Source organism: Stigmatopora argus, chromosome 1 (genome assembly GCF_051989625.1).
Source record: "Stigmatopora argus isolate UIUO_Sarg chromosome 1, RoL_Sarg_1.0, whole genome shotgun sequence".
NCBI classification, from domain to species: domain Eukaryota; kingdom Metazoa; phylum Chordata; class Actinopteri; order Syngnathiformes; family Syngnathidae; genus Stigmatopora; species Stigmatopora argus.
Window position 1 is genome coordinate 18,071,692 of NC_135387.1, and position 15,048 is coordinate 18,086,739.

Here is a 15,048-nt window from a genome sequence, read left to right on the forward strand (position 1 = left end):
AAAAAAATAATAATAAAGAGAAAGACGACAATGACCAAACAGGAACCACACAACGCCAACCTTTTTCCTCCAGTTTATTCTTACCTGATTCCATTTGTAAATCCTGTAGGCTAGATGTAATGAATTGCTGATAAAAATAAATACATTCATTAAGAGTCAACAATGTTAAGCATGTGAGAGTGTAAATACCACCTTCAGTGTTGACGATGATTGGAGCAACAAGTGGTGATCTCATAGCAGGCGAAAACAATAATACAATAATAAGTATTTAAAATACATTTATAATAATAATGCAGTATTTCTCCCCACAGGTCCTGCCCACCCAACATTACAAATTCATTCAGTCCAGCATATTATACATATTTATCTTCATTCAAAAGACGTTCTTAGTTCTTCTGGACAAAAATGACGATCGTCTATTGTCACTAAATGAAAAATTACATTATTTACACATAGCTCACAGCTTATCAAGTATTTTGAGGTGGTGGCTTGTGAATATTAACTTGCGGCCCTTGTACAACCAATCAATTTGAACTGGGATGGGACGTAGACCGCTGTCAATGGCAGCTCGTGAGCTGAACGGCTTCCCCAAGTTCAAGGGAAGTTCAGTGATGTGATGGCACACCCTTACAGTAAAAGAGGCACACAAGGTGCAGTCAGAAAAGGCCTAGGTATGTGCAACATCTTTAGTGTGGCGAATCGAATTCTTTTTCAATGCTGCTCTGACCTACTGTCTTTTTTTTTAACTTAAATTAGCTGTTACTGAACCAGTTGGTCACACCTATTGTCTTAAAGGTTTTTATTTTAAATGCCAGGTTGCCATAGGAAGTGGCTTGTGTGGGGATCTTTTGGTATTAAACCAGTGCTCTGAAATAAAACAATCACACAAGACAAAAAGGAACCTGCAAAGGTTCAGGTGAAACCTAACAGTATAACCAAAACAGAAGAATACACACAAATATTTTCCTACTACAACAAATCTACTGCTGCTCCTCAAACACAAAAATTGGTCTGCCTACATTGACCTCCTGGAGTAAAAACATGTTTTTTTTTTGTTATATCATTTACTGATTCATAGAAGAGCAGAAATTAAAAAATTTAAGTAATACAGGACTGGCAAAACCATGTAAGGACTCCACTTCCTGGTGGTCTTGTGGTCTGGTTGGTATTTTCATGCAAATTTGAATGTCACATTTCTCTGTTTTGTGAAGATCTGATTGCTTCTGGTTCACACACATTGGTGCATTCCAGAAATCCTGAATATATTTACTTATTCTTTGCCTAACCCTGACTGTAACTGATAAATTTTCCAATTTACGAGCCTTTGCTTGGTTGGAGAGCTACCCATTTAGCGTGGGCATCGACAAAAACAATTAAATGTGATTCCTGTGCATTACATAACCACTTGATACCTTTTAATTCTTAAAATTCCCATTCCCACATTTCCAATGAGAACAAGTCCCCAAATGAACTTCCCATGTAAATTTACCAGCCATCTGCAACTCTGGTGTAGTATGTTAACAGTCATTAATTTCCTGTGTGTGTAATTATGATTTTTGGATCATCACGGAGGCGTTCAGGCGTTGAGGAGCTCGTCTGCCGAACGTCCAATTGCATCAGGATTGGAGAGCGGATCTAGGTCGGCGAACAGATTGAACCAAGCAGACATATCTCGAGCTCCGCCTGCAGTAGCTACACCCACATGAGTTCACATTTTAATAACAAATCACGACTACTAGACAAATAATGACTTCATTTGCAGTTTACCATTGGCTACGGAAGCTCGGGCCGGTGTAGCTGACTGGTTGTGTGTAGGAGGTGGCTGAAGGGGTGGGACGTGGAACATAGGTGGGGTCGACCAGCCTAATGGACAAACACACGGTGAGGGTGGGAAGTGGTGTCAGTGTCCTGCCTGAAGGAGGGCCACGGCTCACCTGTGGAACTCAGACTCTGATCCAGTAGCTGGGAAGGTAGGAAACCAGTAGGGCTGGGAGAGGTGCCCTGCGGCGGCGGGACAGAATGGCCCTGCTGTAGTGGCGGCGGCCCGTCGACGGGGGCGTCGAACAGCCCGAATGCGTCTTGCCACTCTCTGGTGAAGTCGTCGATCGTCCCCGGGCCAGGGCTGAGCAGGTCTTTGAGAAAAGCCATGTCACCCTGCTCACCGTCGTCATCACAGGCTCTTGGCGCACTGCCGGTGGGGTCCAACAAGGCACCTTGGAGTAAAAGAAAAGTCATTTGTGGGTACGTTACTGATACAGCCAGAATGAGTGGAGCTCCAATACATTTCATTTCAGCCAGAGAATTGATTTGATATACAAGTTATCTGTGTCACTGCTGTGGCGACAACCACCGTTACTCCTAGCACATGAGGGAGTATTTGAATTTTGCCGTCTATTATTATGTTGTTTATCTGCTCTGTTCAAGTGTCTTTTCCTAATTCCAGACAAAAAATATTAACCCCAGCTACCTTCGATCCAACCACTTGTTTAACTTTTTCCACCAAAGGATTAGTCCCATACCTGTTTCAGCATCACTTCTTGATGCTTCGTCATCCAAGCACACTAGACTGCATAAGAAAAAGACAAGAATGATGAAAACGATCATTTTAAATAAGCTTCGAGCATGCATATTTAAGAACAACACTGGAATATTCACATACACGATTAAATGACATTTCATCTCCAGTTGGGGTTTCTGAGTAATAGCATGTATGTCATTGTCATAAACGCAACCAAAATCATTTTTTGGGCAATTCATGGAGATTTTGCCACATCTTTTGGTGTTCCAAAAAATGCAAATGTCAGATATTAGCCATAATACTCACTTAATTCATATCTCCCTGAGTTGAAATCAAAACTAGACATTATCAGATTACGGACCACTAAGAGGGAATTTTTGCTAGCAGTGTTTATTTTTTCCGATTAAAAACTAATGTGAGTGGGTGACTCCACCTGTCAGTGTTTCCCTGTAGTTCTTTCTCTTCTTCCTTTCCTTGTTCTACAGCACCTACTTGGTCCAGTGGGTCCCGAAGATCCTGACAAAGTTTGGATAAGTAATTAAGCTAAAGCGATGGAATTTTGGCACAGCACCATCGCCCCACCTTGATGGTGGTGAACTGGTACGGAACGTGTCCCTGGAAGGCATCGTGAATGCCAGACAAGGCCTGGGCTGTCTTTTCCCAAAATTGAAGCAGAGTGGTCTACGAGGAGAAGGAATCATGAATAACTGTGTGCGTTCACAGTGCACTCCCACTTTACTGGACTGAATATATATATATAAAGTAGTTAAGCAAACCTGGTAGTTGCAAAGTGAGTGTGACAGCATATTGCAGCGACTGGCACCTAGCATGTCTACCTTCTGGCACACATCATTATTGAGCTTCTCAAATTGGGTTTTAGTTGACCTCACCTGGCCTTGAACCTGCCAAAAGACCGAACCGATCAGCTTAAGCTCCATCTCCAGATGAAAACCAGAATGGGAACACGGGTTTACCTTGCGAAACTTTTCCAACTGTTTATACGTGTCAGGGTCAAGTTCCTGTGAGACGTCTTTCATCCACAGCAAAGCGCCTCTGTACTCCGTACGGGCCTTCTCCATGTGTCCGACTGTCAAGAGCGTGTCTGCAATGGCACGCCGTCGGAACGTCTCCACTTCCTGGTGCAAACGTTTAAGCGGTGCACAGAGCGCCATCCTGTGAAGTGGAAATACAATTTACTGAAATGTTCGATATAACGCGCCATGCTCATCCCTCTCACACCTCTTCTTGGCAGAGGTGCAGAGAGCCTTGCTGGTGGCTTCCATCATGTTGCCAGCCTTGGTGCGGTCACGCTCGGCTTGGAAGCGCAGGAATAGGCCGAGCTCGTTTTCTTCTTGGGATAAACCTGCACGGGAAAAAAAGCTTTGAGTGTCTTTTGCTTTGGTAAGTTTGAATAGAACTAAGGCTCTACAGATGTCGGGATTTCGACTCACGCGTGATCCTATGCAAGTACTTCTCGATCACCTTGAGCAACTCTGTGCATGTGGACTGGACTGAGCGGAAGAACTACAGGGAGGAAAGGAGAAAGATAGCTGACTTTGACAACCAGCCTGTTATACGTGAATTATAAACAAATGTAATCTGTGGCTGGCTTCCCACCCCTTTTATACCTCGAGCTTGGCATCCAGGTCGGCATCTGAGGCCACGACATATTCATCCTCTTTCTTCCCAGTGGCTTTGATTAACACCTGCTTGGTCTTCCAGAATTTCTTCTGCATGCGGGCCACCACAGAGCTGTCCTCACCAAGGAGTTCCCCGACAAACCTGGAGGGATAGAGGGTTACCGCTATTCTACTGAATTTTCATTCACGATCATGACGCCCTCAAATGCAGACGAAGATGCATACCCATCCATGATTGGGTGTCAGTCTTTTCCACTCTGCAAGTAAAAAATATATGAGGCTTAACTCATTGGTGCTACTGGCGGCAATGAAACCAAAGTGCAGATCCAAATAGTTTGTTCAGCAGAGTAGATATTTATTTCTAAGTAAAATAACTTTCGAATTATGGGGACTATAAGAGGAATCTTGTGAGATTCAACCATTCAGTTTCATTACTGTTCTGTATTACGTACTGCCTGCTCTTAAACCTAAAACATTAACAAATGTTTAAAAACTCCATCAAATACATATGTACTGAACAATTGCTCTTCTTTAGATTTTCAGGAAACAAATCGGTTCTTAGTCCTGCCACAACTCAGTTTTCATAAAATGGACACGTGTGCAGTTATATACAAAAAACAACAACATAAAAATGTGTTTATTTATAATATTTAGCATCAGCTAAGAGAGCAATGATAACAGCTGGTTGTCAAAGCATGTTTTCACTTCGAGCAAACGCTCACGGACACAAAAAGTGAGCACAACGTCATCCTCCCGACATCATTATTGTGATAATAAAAAACACACACAATAATAAAGCCACGTCGACAGCTAAATATCGAAATAAACTAATTAAGTTGTTGACGTCTGGCAGAAATTGTTTCTTAGCACAAGGGCTAGCTAGTTAACGACTGGGGTTTTGCTACGTTCGAAACTTTGTCAACTTACTATAGACACGGAGGAAATACTCGTTCCTTATATGCGCGACATCAGTAAGGGCAGAGGTGGTAGAAGTGGTACTCTAATGTTGAATTGATCCTTCGCCGATCGCATCTAACAGAAGGTGGATTTCGCTCTTCTCGCGACATGTCACGTTGCGTGAGTCAGAGAAACCGGATATGCAAATTTGTCTTGACGTACACAAAACAGATGTCCATAGATAGCGTATTTACCACGCTAGATCTCTGGTACACTAGTCGGCTATTTTGCGTCGGTGCCCGTCAAACATCTTCATAATCATTCAATACTTGAAAATATATTGATATGTATAAAGAAAATTACACTAGTATACTACACATCTACCACCCGAACAGAATAATAAATAAATGATAGAGACAACATTTTGGAGACTAAATTCATTTATGATTGTAATGGAAATTGCATATTTATTGGAAAACGAAAAATCAAAACGTTCATGATTCACAAAAGGCTTTTTTTGCACATGACAAGATTCAGATGGTAGAAGGTCTCTTTTGAGATTATGCGCCCGCATCTGTCAGACCAGTTGAGTTTCTGAAGGTGTACAGTTTGTTATCAGCTCCTCCACTCAACATTAGCTGAACAAAGAAACACAAAAAGGACAAAAACATTGAAAAGGATTACATTTATTCCCCAAACATGTTTTTAAAAAACGCATCATTAATGTTCTTACCCCACTTTCTGTCCAGTCCACACAAAACACTTTATCTTTATGGGCTGCCAGGTCATACAAAGAAGCTTTGCAGCTGAAAGAAAGAAAACAATAAATAAAATCCACTCTTAAATTCAACCCATTATGTATAGAATACAATCTAACACAATCTGAGTACATAATTAATGGTTGCTACAAAAACGTATGTACTTGGCTCTGACTACATTTGGTTGGTATGATGACGGTTTACATTACATTGCCTTTTACAGAATTTTTTTATCGCCTGAGAATAAGAGAATACCAATATTCAGTGCATAAAGGGCTTTTTGCACAAATGTTTAGCTAAAAATTCCCCCCATTATTCTGCATATGTTAATTTATTCCTTTTTTCAAAATGTGTATGGCTTAAACCCAAAGAATAATTCATCAGGTAATGCAACATTGTGCGCAACTTTGCACTATTTAGTAATTACAACCTGCCAAACTTCACAAAAGACCACGTTTGGGATCATTTGCACCTTGTAGTGTACACTAAATAAAGTGCATTTGTCATCAATAAAAGTGGTTGTAAATAAACAGATCCGTTTCAGACCTTCTGGTGTCCCACAATTTCACTAGGTGGTCGAGCGATCCGGAAATCAACTGGTGCTCATTTGACGGGGCCCACTTGACAGCAGTGACCCAGCCAGTGTGGGAGGTCAGGGCCAGTGACACCAATGAACCATCTGAAAGAGGCAAAGGAGAATTTGTATAGAACATAGATGGAGGTGTATTTAAAATAAATGAAATAAAATCAGTATTACCCTTGGAACGAGGATCCCATAGCCTGATGTGTCGGTCCGTGCTCCCAGAAGCCAGGCGACGACACAAGGGCGAATAGGAAATACTGTTAAACACTTTTGCCCCTGTCTGCGGATTGAATAAGACAACCACATTTGAAACATTTTCGAAAGTTGTTAATGCCATCTTGGAAGGTGTAGATAGCATTAATATTCTTTATAGCTTTTTATTTACCAAAGTTGACTTCGTCGCTCCCGTCTCAACATCCCACAAACGGATTGTGTGATCCCAGGATGCACTACAAATCTCCTCGCTGTCAGACCACAGCACTGAGGATAAAGCCTCGCTGTGCCCGGATAAGGTCATAATAGGTGTCTGAGGAGAAACAGGAATGGGTACAAGTCACGTCAGCTGTGGTCAACCAACAACCAAGTTCTTCAAAATCTGTACAAACCCTGGTGAGGCCCAGCTGCTGTGTCTTCTGTTTTTTCCTCGGCCTGTCGGCAGGTTCTTCAACCTCATCCGCCTCGTCAGAGAGAACTAGAACAGCAAGCAATTATTGCAGTATCAAATTCATTTCTGCGCTACAAGACTTCTTTTTTTAAACATACCTGATGACCATATTTTCAACATTTTGTCCCAGGATCCACTGCAGAACTGAAAAGCAGCAAGTATAAAAACCTCCTCCTGCTCTTTCCTCATCATTGTCAAAACTTGGGCATACCCTTGAACCAGTGGGGTCCGTGGCAACTGTGTCAACGCTCCCTGTGTGTCCCCGGCAGCAGTGCTTAGCCACTACAGTGTTCTTCTCAGAGTTCCACTCCCACAACAGGATGGTTTGATCCAGCGAAGCAGTCAGAAACAGAGAAGTAAGGCCATCTGCACAAACATAGTTTACACATGGACCATGCACATTCAGAAAGAATGCCCTTTTGCCCATATTTGTGCACATTCCGTTGTGGAAGCCTGTTCTACTTTTCATTAAGCACATTGACCGTTGTCAACTTTAAGTGTGAAACTATCCAAACATTTGAAGATTCTGTCTTTCATGTGATTATGAGTCCTGGCTCACTGCCATTTTCAAACATATCTGGTACATCAGTCTGCAGTAACATTTTCACCCTTGAGGAAAAAATATTTCTTCAAATTTTCTTTGACCTTTTCTATGCAATATATTCTAATTATGTGAGACGTTCATCTATTCATTTAGCTAAAGATATATGCTGTATGCATTTCCAACATTTCAACAATTCTCACCCCTCTTAACCCAGGCGACATCTTTGACCACGTCGGTGTGTCCAGCCACTTTTGTCATAGCCTTCCCCTCCAAAGACAAGATATTGGCCGTCTTGTCATAACATCCTGTCAGGATCCTTTCAAAATACAAGGCAAATATATGTATGGTTTTCATGTGAAGCCAGGACTCGGAAGCATCCGTTCCCTTACCATTCAGCATCAGCCTCTACAGAACTAATCCAGTCATCGTGCATCATACATTCCTCAGGTTGTGGCGCGGTGATCCGCTCAGCGTACTCAATCTCAACGACATCTTCCTGTGACACAAACACACAATGCAACATGAGACAAACATAGTAAATGTAGGACAATGAACACTGAAGTCAAGTCATACCGTCGATATGCCTTCTGTTTCCACGTGACTGATCAGAGATGTTTGAAGAAATTGACCCCTGACCAGGAAGTCAAAGTCGACCCAGGTATGAGATTCTGTAGCGATGAAAACCAACAGAGGATTTCAAACACACTTTGCAAAAGATGAATTTGATAAAATAAGGCATTTTGATTAGCTGCTATTCTACTTTCACAAGCAAATGTAACATTTTCAGGTTTTCCCGGCATTCTGTGTCTCCTGGCATTTTATCTTCAATATATATTGAAACCACAGATGGTTTCAGAAGAATTGTTTTCGTTTCAAATAATTAAATACAAAAACAACTCTATTTTTAAATATAATTTTTAGCAGCCAGTCATTCATTTAGTATATTTAAGTTTCATGAAAAATAAACTTTTGGGGCATGTTATGGTGGCTGTAAAGGCAACTTTACGGTGACATAAAAACAAATAAGTGACTAATGCTGAGTAAAATTGAACTTCATCCAACCATTGTAGGCTTCCAGCAGCTTGTTGATGAGATTGCCGAGGTCAAGGGCTTCAGAAGTGGCTGGGATGGAGAATGGAACATCTTCTGTGACATACCTACAATGAAATGGTTTGTAAGATCCAAAATACACGGTAACGTATTCATTACCGGGGGGAACATAAGTATCAATTCGGGGCTGTTCCACCAACGCATTTATTTACTGTACATTATTGTAGGCTATACAAACTTAGCTATCCATGTCTGGTCAGTTTGGTTAATCGTATGCTTACCTTGGATTTTTCGTGAAAAACCTTGCTTGTAACTGCGACATGATTAATACTTATTTGACTCTCAATGAACATGAATCTTTACGTTAATATAAATCAAGATAAAAAGGCTAGTTCACATTTCCCGGACAGAGCGTGTCGCCGTCTTGCCATGTGGTGGCAACAAGGTAAAGCAGTCGATCTCAGAGCAACGGATGCAGAAAAAACATGACGTTGGTGCGGACCACGAAATGGATTGTGGGAAAAAAACGCCACAAAATTAAACAAAAAAAGTACTGCAATCCCAATGAATATTGATCAGAAATATATTTTTAAAATGATTCTCTTGTATACAATTTGTGTATAACGTTCTAAGAAATGACTCATTTGGTCGTAATTTGGCAAAAACAAGAAGGGTGGGGTCTTTTTTAAGAAAGCACATTGATATTACACCTACGTATTTGTTTGAGCAATTCTCAGGACAGTTACAGCATTAGTGGTTAGATCTTAACATGCAGAAATGTCACTGAGAAAAAAAATTGACGAGGCAATGATTTTAGTTTGACAATATGTAGATAGTGTTATAACCCTCTACACAGAAAATACATGCAACTAATGATGCACAATGTGGGTAAAAATGACTTACACTCATTGGCCATTTTTCATCCTGGATGATTTTCTTTTGCTTCAGTCTCGTTCAAAATCATTTAATTTTATAATTGAATATGCCAAAGCTTTTTTCAGCCCCTTACTATAAATGGTACACACAAGTATACCATCTAATATAGTACATTTTACAACAATACAAACGTTTACGATTGTAATCGGATTTCCTGTAACTCTACCAGTATAAATTGGCCCATGATGAGATTTTTTTTTAAACTCTTAGAAATTAAAACCTGAAAATTGTTGGTGGGCATGTTTGGAATTTGTCGAAAGCAGTTCCAGGTACATACATGTAGCAAGCATGGCAAATATTTCTTAGAAGCCTTTGAGGCTGCAAAATGTGGCAAACAGTGAATCCTGAATATCAACATGAAAATCATATCTATAGCGAAATGTCAGCACCATTGCAATGGGAAATATTTGCATTAATTGTTGATTTAACTGAAAACCATGAGAAAACACTGTCTTGCTGCAATATTTATTGAGTTTGCAGTCTTCAGATTTGGGATGTCTGCAATGAAAATGATTTTTATACAAAAGTTCAAATACACAGGAAAAGCCTAAATCAATGGAGTTCATTCACATTGAACTTTTACAGTCTATACAAACATCTGAGGCATTTCAGATACGTATAATGGAGACAATGGTTATAGATTTATCAGGCGTTAAAAACAAACATAAAAGAAAACAATCTATATATACGGTGTGGTTTTCAGTCTTCTTCCTTAATCTTTTTCTTCTTTTTCTTCTCTTTTGGCTACAGGGATTAAGAATTAAAATTACTAAAAATTCACATAATTTAATTGCAATAATGACATGTTTTACCTGCTCTGCCACTTGGACCTCTTCCTCCTTTGGCTCTACAGCAATGCTTTTCTTTTTTTTCTTTTTTTTGGGGGTCTCTTCAGTCGAAACTGTGGACGTCTCACCTACTTCCTCTGAATGGAAGTAAAGATTATATTTAAACTGAATACTGATAAGAAAAAAAAAAAGTCAATCACATTTCACTTGGCATTTATTTAACCTACCTGATACAGGTTCCTTTTTAATTTTTTTGGCTTTCTTTGCAGGTTTTGAAGGTGTTTCTTCCTCCTCTTGCATCTCTTCCAACTTCCTCTTCTTTGAAGTGGAGGGGATTGTCGAATCACCAGATGGGTCATATAATTTCACTTGACTGGGGACAAGAGATTTGCATTGCTCATGTAGATATTTAGAGAATAAGATGTGTTGTTGATTTTGACTACAAGACTTACCTTTTGTGTGTGTATTTGTCTGCCTTGGCCATTGCTTTTCCCGTTCCACTGATTCTTCGAATCTGGGGGGAAAAAAATGAGGTTTATTGGACCATTACATCTTCGGGAACTGCATAGAAGTATAACAGTGAACTTCAATTCAGATTCTCTACAACTCAGGTCAGATAGAACAGTTTTTTTTCTTTCAGTTTTGTGGCTCCAGTTATCCACTGCAATATAATATATACAAACTTATAACAAACAAATAAAGCTATCGTTTGCGAGACTGAAGCCATTGCCTTTAAAATGAAGACATCTGGACAAATGTGGATCATTCAAGTGTAACAGCAGCAACAGCAAATAATATATTTAATATTGAGTGCTTACTCCTTTTTCCTCCAAGTATCGTAACCTGGCCTCCAGCTTGGCCCGGTTCTCAACTCCCATTTCTGCGTTGGTGTCCTCCCCAAGGGCATCGTAGCGGATGGCAAGGGATGCTTTGGCTGCCAACATTCTGGAGATCTGGACAAATTAAATGAAAATAACAAAAGTTTTAACCATGCCACCATTAAAGGGTGTATGGGTTGGTTTATTCTGAATTTACCTTGCCCTTGTTCTTGGCAGAGGTCTGGCCCACAAGAGATGCATGGTAGATCAGACCGTACTTAGGTGTGTCCTTGCGTGTTTTGAGCGCCCGAAACAGTGCCTTTTCCGCTCCGAGGATCTGGACTGTGGAGGCTGGGTGCTTTGCCAGATTCAACAGGGAACCTGTGTGACACAAAGAGGAAATAAACAACCTGTCTGGCTCTGGTGTCAAACTTCCCATATCAGACCACCTTCAGAGCTCAGATGAGGTAGTGACTTAAAAGCATCAGAAATGTTCAGGAAAATGACATTATGCCGTGATCATCAGCGCTCAATTTCGTTTTAAAGCTTAAATATGACATGAATTACCAGCATGCGAGATGAGACGGGCACCAACTAACTCGCCCACCATCACTGTAAGATTGGGAGCAATCGCCATCATTCGGTTCTTCAGGTAGTCATAAAGCTGAGCGCGGTAATCTGTAATCTCAATCACCTGCACAAAGAAACATTTTCTTTTAAGAAAAAGGAAGTCCCAGTCAATATCAAGGCTGAGTCACGTGACCATTCAGATGAGGTAGTGACTGAAAACACACACGATTGTTTGTGTAAAAGACATTTGTCGTTATCATCACCAAAGCCATTTCAATCGCCGCCAACCAAATACTGCCGTGGATTTATACCTGTTCACAGAGGTGACGGATGTTGCTAATGTCCTGCTCAGACACCTCGGTTCCCATTGAGATCTCAGCTGCCAGCTTGACCTCTGCCTCGATTTCCTCAGGCAGCAATTCTGATAGGTCACTGCCGGCTACGTTGGTGCGGTCGCCTATGTGGCACACTGACTTACAGTAGGCCAAGTTATCGGTGATAATCTTCCCAAGTTCCGGAAAGTGCCAACCGTACCACTCTCTACAGCGCATGATGTAATTATTCAGCTCTTTGTCAAGGTCATCCAACAGAGCTGTGGAGAATTCAAAAAAAAAAACGTCATTATTATGCACATATACATTTAAGCGAATGAATAATGCTAGGCCGGCAACATTTTTCATAATTTGTCCCAGAAACTTTTAAAACTTTAATGGAAAAAAAAAAACCATACAATATCCTCTTCCCTTACCCCATCTTGGATTACTACACAAAAATTCTTAGGCCTCTATAGTACAATGTGACCAACACACAAAATCTGTTATCTGCAGACGAAACTGTCCTACTTGGTAAGAAATGGACGTAACTTGGTAAACAATACTTACATATTGCCTGCACAATCATGGTGTCGACTTTGTCCGGGCTGAACTTCAGCTTGTAACGAGAAAGACTGGAAAAACATTGGGGGGAAAAATGGTGACGTTTTAGTGCGAATCAAAACCCAGCAATCAACTCTCCTGAGAGGGAAGTTGCTGTCTCAGTGGTAGTGACGAATGCTGAGAAAAATCTACAGGAGTTTCAGACAGCAAGGTATAATCATAGACAGCGGATCCAAAGTCAACAGCAAATTTGTATATCCCCACCTGTGAGCCAATCCTAGGGACATGGCGCTCATCTCTTTCGGTGGAAGTCCCGAGATGAGGCCTTCCATCTGGCCCCTGATGCACCTCATGAGTTCCGCAACCGCAGGGCTGTGGAGGCAACTCAGGTCCATTTTTTCCTGAAAATTTGAAAATTCTGATTACCAACAATCCTCTATTTACGACATACCTTCCACTACAACTTCCATAAAATGGTTAAGTCACTTACTTTGATGACACCACCTAATTTTGCATCACTGATGGCTAACTGCTCATGCGCCTCCTTAGCGACCACCTTCTTCAGCACTTTCTTCAAACTTTTGCCAATTTTACCCTCAACAAGGGCGGTGGCAGCTGGGTAGAGAAGGCGATCAAAATTACATCAGTGAAAAGATGTACAAGGTACATGAAAATACACAATTGTTCATGGTGCCAACACACTTTATTCGGTTCAATTGCTCGATAAAGGTACAGTTTGTGGTCTCAGGGGTAGTGACGAACAAGATGTACTTCACTAGGAACTCAGAAATAATGGAAATGCATCACAGACCCAAATGTGACATGCTATGGCTTTTTATAGTAGGATGAGCCAATTACCTGCCAAGGCTTCGGTTGTGTCCTGGAACTTCTCAAAGTGCTTAAGTTTCACACTGCAACACAATGACTGAATGTTAACAAAACTTTCATTACTGCACGGAAAAAATATGACATGGAAAAAACACGATTTGCTGCTGTATTGCAGTGGTACCTTGAGTTGTGTACAGTAAAAGAACAATTTAAACTCTTAAGCTAAGAGACAGCTAGGCGTTGATAGAGAAACAATCGTTTCAGTAAAGAATATACCATTGTTTGATGTCATTTTTGTTTGCTGGTGTGTCATAAGATATTTTTAATTGGTTCAATAACATTGTAAAGCACTACGACTATTCCAGTTATGTCAAACAGCAACGTCACTTACATTTTATTTGCCTTTTCGGGAGTCTCAAACTCCTTGTACAAACTGTCCACCTTCTTCAGTTTGGATTCATCAAGAACCTAAAAAACAGAGATATCAAAAATTTTCTGCCAGCACTCGAACTTCAAATGAAATTGACCACTATAACGGAAAATGGCATTCAATTAGCCAACTCTAGAAAAATATAAAAAATGAAAAGCCTCAAGTGTATACATATCTGGAATATACAAATTTTCATTATGATTATGGCGTAACAACTTTAATATCGAACCCTCAAAGAAGAAAAAAAATCAGTGTTCGAGGATCGATGCCTAGAATATACTTGAATTTTGGTCATTCCACGAATTACGGAGGAGCAAGTTTAGTTGACGTTATCCCCAAGAGAATTGTTTAAATAAGATAGTCAGAATGCAGTTTGGCCATATGCGTTCAACCACGTGGTTGCACGGCCTACCGATAGCGCGTTGGAAATTACAAAATCACATACTGGACTAAAGACGGATTGCAGTTCCAATCGCCAACGTTGTTTTACAGACACGGCATAATCGTGCAGATCAAAATACGCAACTTATTAGGATACAATATCAAAGAGAGATCCCATTCTGTAACTACTGAGATGGCTCGTGTAAGCTAACCCACGTTGCCACATGCTCAAGAAGTAGAAGTAAAAAAGGGTTCGATTACGTACTTTAAAAACGGCATAGCCTGCAGCCGTCTCAAACAAGACGAGCATTTTGACCACAGGTCTGGGTCACCCCTTTTCTTCGTATTTTAGGTCTTGATTCTCGATGCGATGCTCTCCAAGATTACTTCACAGCAATGATCTTGACTGGACAAATGCACGCCACGCGTTACTTCTTCTTCTTTGGATTGAAAAATAGACGCACGGGGGCAATTTGTATTACTACCACCTGCAGGACAAAAATAGAACGGCACGATGTCTCGTCATTCAACCCTGGCGCTGTTGTTATATAATCGTATAAAATACATAATTGCAGGGAAAATAGGGATATGAAGGCAGTCAAAATTACATCTTGATTACAGACAAGATAATACGTGTTTCATTTTTTAATTATATTTACATCCAAGATTATTTGTCTTACTCAAACTGATAGAAATTGTAAGAAAAAAAACTGTTTTTTTTAATTATTATAATGATTTTAAACGGGTCTGCTCACTCCCACGGAATTT

At 40.5% G+C, this 15,048-nt stretch overlaps 3 protein-coding genes and 2 non-coding genes across 5 annotated transcripts; all 5 read right to left on the reverse strand.

Annotated features, from left to right (window-relative positions):
• Window positions 1-57: 57 nt before the first annotated feature.
• On the reverse strand, window positions 58-5,238 carry ical1 (islet cell autoantigen 1-like). Its single transcript, XM_077611242.1, has 13 exons — window positions 5,086-5,238; window positions 4,384-4,415; window positions 4,147-4,300; window positions 3,970-4,042; window positions 3,758-3,881; window positions 3,493-3,691; window positions 3,295-3,420; window positions 3,101-3,199; window positions 2,952-3,034; window positions 2,520-2,566; window positions 1,935-2,213; window positions 1,768-1,863; window positions 58-1,692 (listed from the first exon to the last, which is right to left on the reverse strand). Exons 2-13 carry the CDS (start codon window positions 4,389-4,391, stop codon window positions 1,577-1,579), a joined length of 1,404 nt encoding a protein of 467 aa, XP_077467368.1. The 5' UTR covers window positions 4,392-4,415; window positions 5,086-5,238; the 3' UTR covers window positions 58-1,576.
• A 253-nt stretch (window positions 5,239-5,491) lies between these two features.
• Window positions 5,492-9,145, reverse strand: wdr12 (WD repeat domain 12). Its single transcript, XM_077605561.1, has 13 exons — window positions 8,936-9,145; window positions 8,667-8,761; window positions 8,178-8,272; window positions 7,994-8,100; window positions 7,805-7,920; window positions 7,272-7,426; window positions 7,159-7,204; window positions 7,002-7,087; window positions 6,782-6,922; window positions 6,571-6,676; window positions 6,360-6,492; window positions 5,789-5,861; window positions 5,492-5,693 (listed from the first exon to the last, which is right to left on the reverse strand). Exons 1-13 carry the CDS (start codon window positions 8,974-8,976, stop codon window positions 5,616-5,618), a joined length of 1,272 nt encoding a protein of 423 aa, XP_077461687.1. The 5' UTR covers window positions 8,977-9,145; the 3' UTR covers window positions 5,492-5,615.
• An 896-nt stretch (window positions 9,146-10,041) lies between these two features.
• nop58 (NOP58 ribonucleoprotein homolog (yeast)) lies at window positions 10,042-14,731 on the reverse strand. Its single transcript, XM_077605549.1, has 14 exons — window positions 14,546-14,731; window positions 13,861-13,937; window positions 13,500-13,552; window positions 13,132-13,256; window positions 12,906-13,042; window positions 12,648-12,712; window positions 12,078-12,358; window positions 11,764-11,890; window positions 11,414-11,577; window positions 11,197-11,331; window positions 10,831-10,892; window positions 10,606-10,751; window positions 10,403-10,515; window positions 10,042-10,334 (listed from the first exon to the last, which is right to left on the reverse strand). Exons 1-14 carry the CDS (start codon window positions 14,588-14,590, stop codon window positions 10,290-10,292), a joined length of 1,575 nt encoding a protein of 524 aa, XP_077461675.1. The 5' UTR covers window positions 14,591-14,731; the 3' UTR covers window positions 10,042-10,289.
• Window positions 11,648-11,730, reverse strand: LOC144087355 (small nucleolar RNA SNORD11B). Its single transcript, XR_013304704.1, has one exon. It is a non-coding gene; the product is annotated as a small nucleolar RNA SNORD11B (small nucleolar RNA).
• LOC144087360 (small nucleolar RNA SNORD11B) lies at window positions 11,956-12,037 on the reverse strand. Its single transcript, XR_013304711.1, has one exon. It is a non-coding gene; the product is annotated as a small nucleolar RNA SNORD11B (small nucleolar RNA).
• Window positions 14,732-15,048: the final 317 nt, after the last annotated feature.

Coding starts and splice junctions, on each gene's coding strand:
- nop58 (XM_077605549.1), bottom strand. CDS start 14,590: ATGCTCGTCTTGTTTGAGACGGCTGCAGGCTATGCCGTTTTTAAA. Junction 13,257..13,499: donor CACAACCGAAGCCTTGGCAG/GTAATTGGCTCA, acceptor TTCTCTACCCAG/CTGCCACCGCCCTTGTTGAG. Junction 13,043..13,131: donor AATTAGGTGGTGTCATCAAA/GTAAGTGACTTA, acceptor TCAAATTTTCAG/GAAAAAATGGACCTGAGTTG.
- ical1 (XM_077611242.1), bottom strand. Junction 3,692..3,757: donor TGCACCTCTGCCAAGAAGAG/GTGTGAGAGGGA, acceptor TCCACTTCACAG/GATGGCGCTCTGTGCACCGC. Junction 2,567..2,951: donor CTACAGGGAAACACTGACAG/GTGGAGTCACCC, acceptor TTTCTTATGCAG/TCTAGTGTGCTTGGATGACG.
- wdr12 (XM_077605561.1), bottom strand. CDS start 8,976: ATGTCGCAGTTACAAGCAAGGTTTTTCACGAAAAATCCAAG. Junction 8,101..8,177: donor AAACAGAAGGCATATCGACG/GTATGACTTGAC, acceptor TTTGTGTCACAG/GAAGATGTCGTTGAGATTGA. Junction 7,205..7,271: donor CGGACCCCACTGGTTCAAGG/GTATGCCCAAGT, acceptor GCTGCTTTTCAG/TTCTGCAGTGGATCCTGGGA.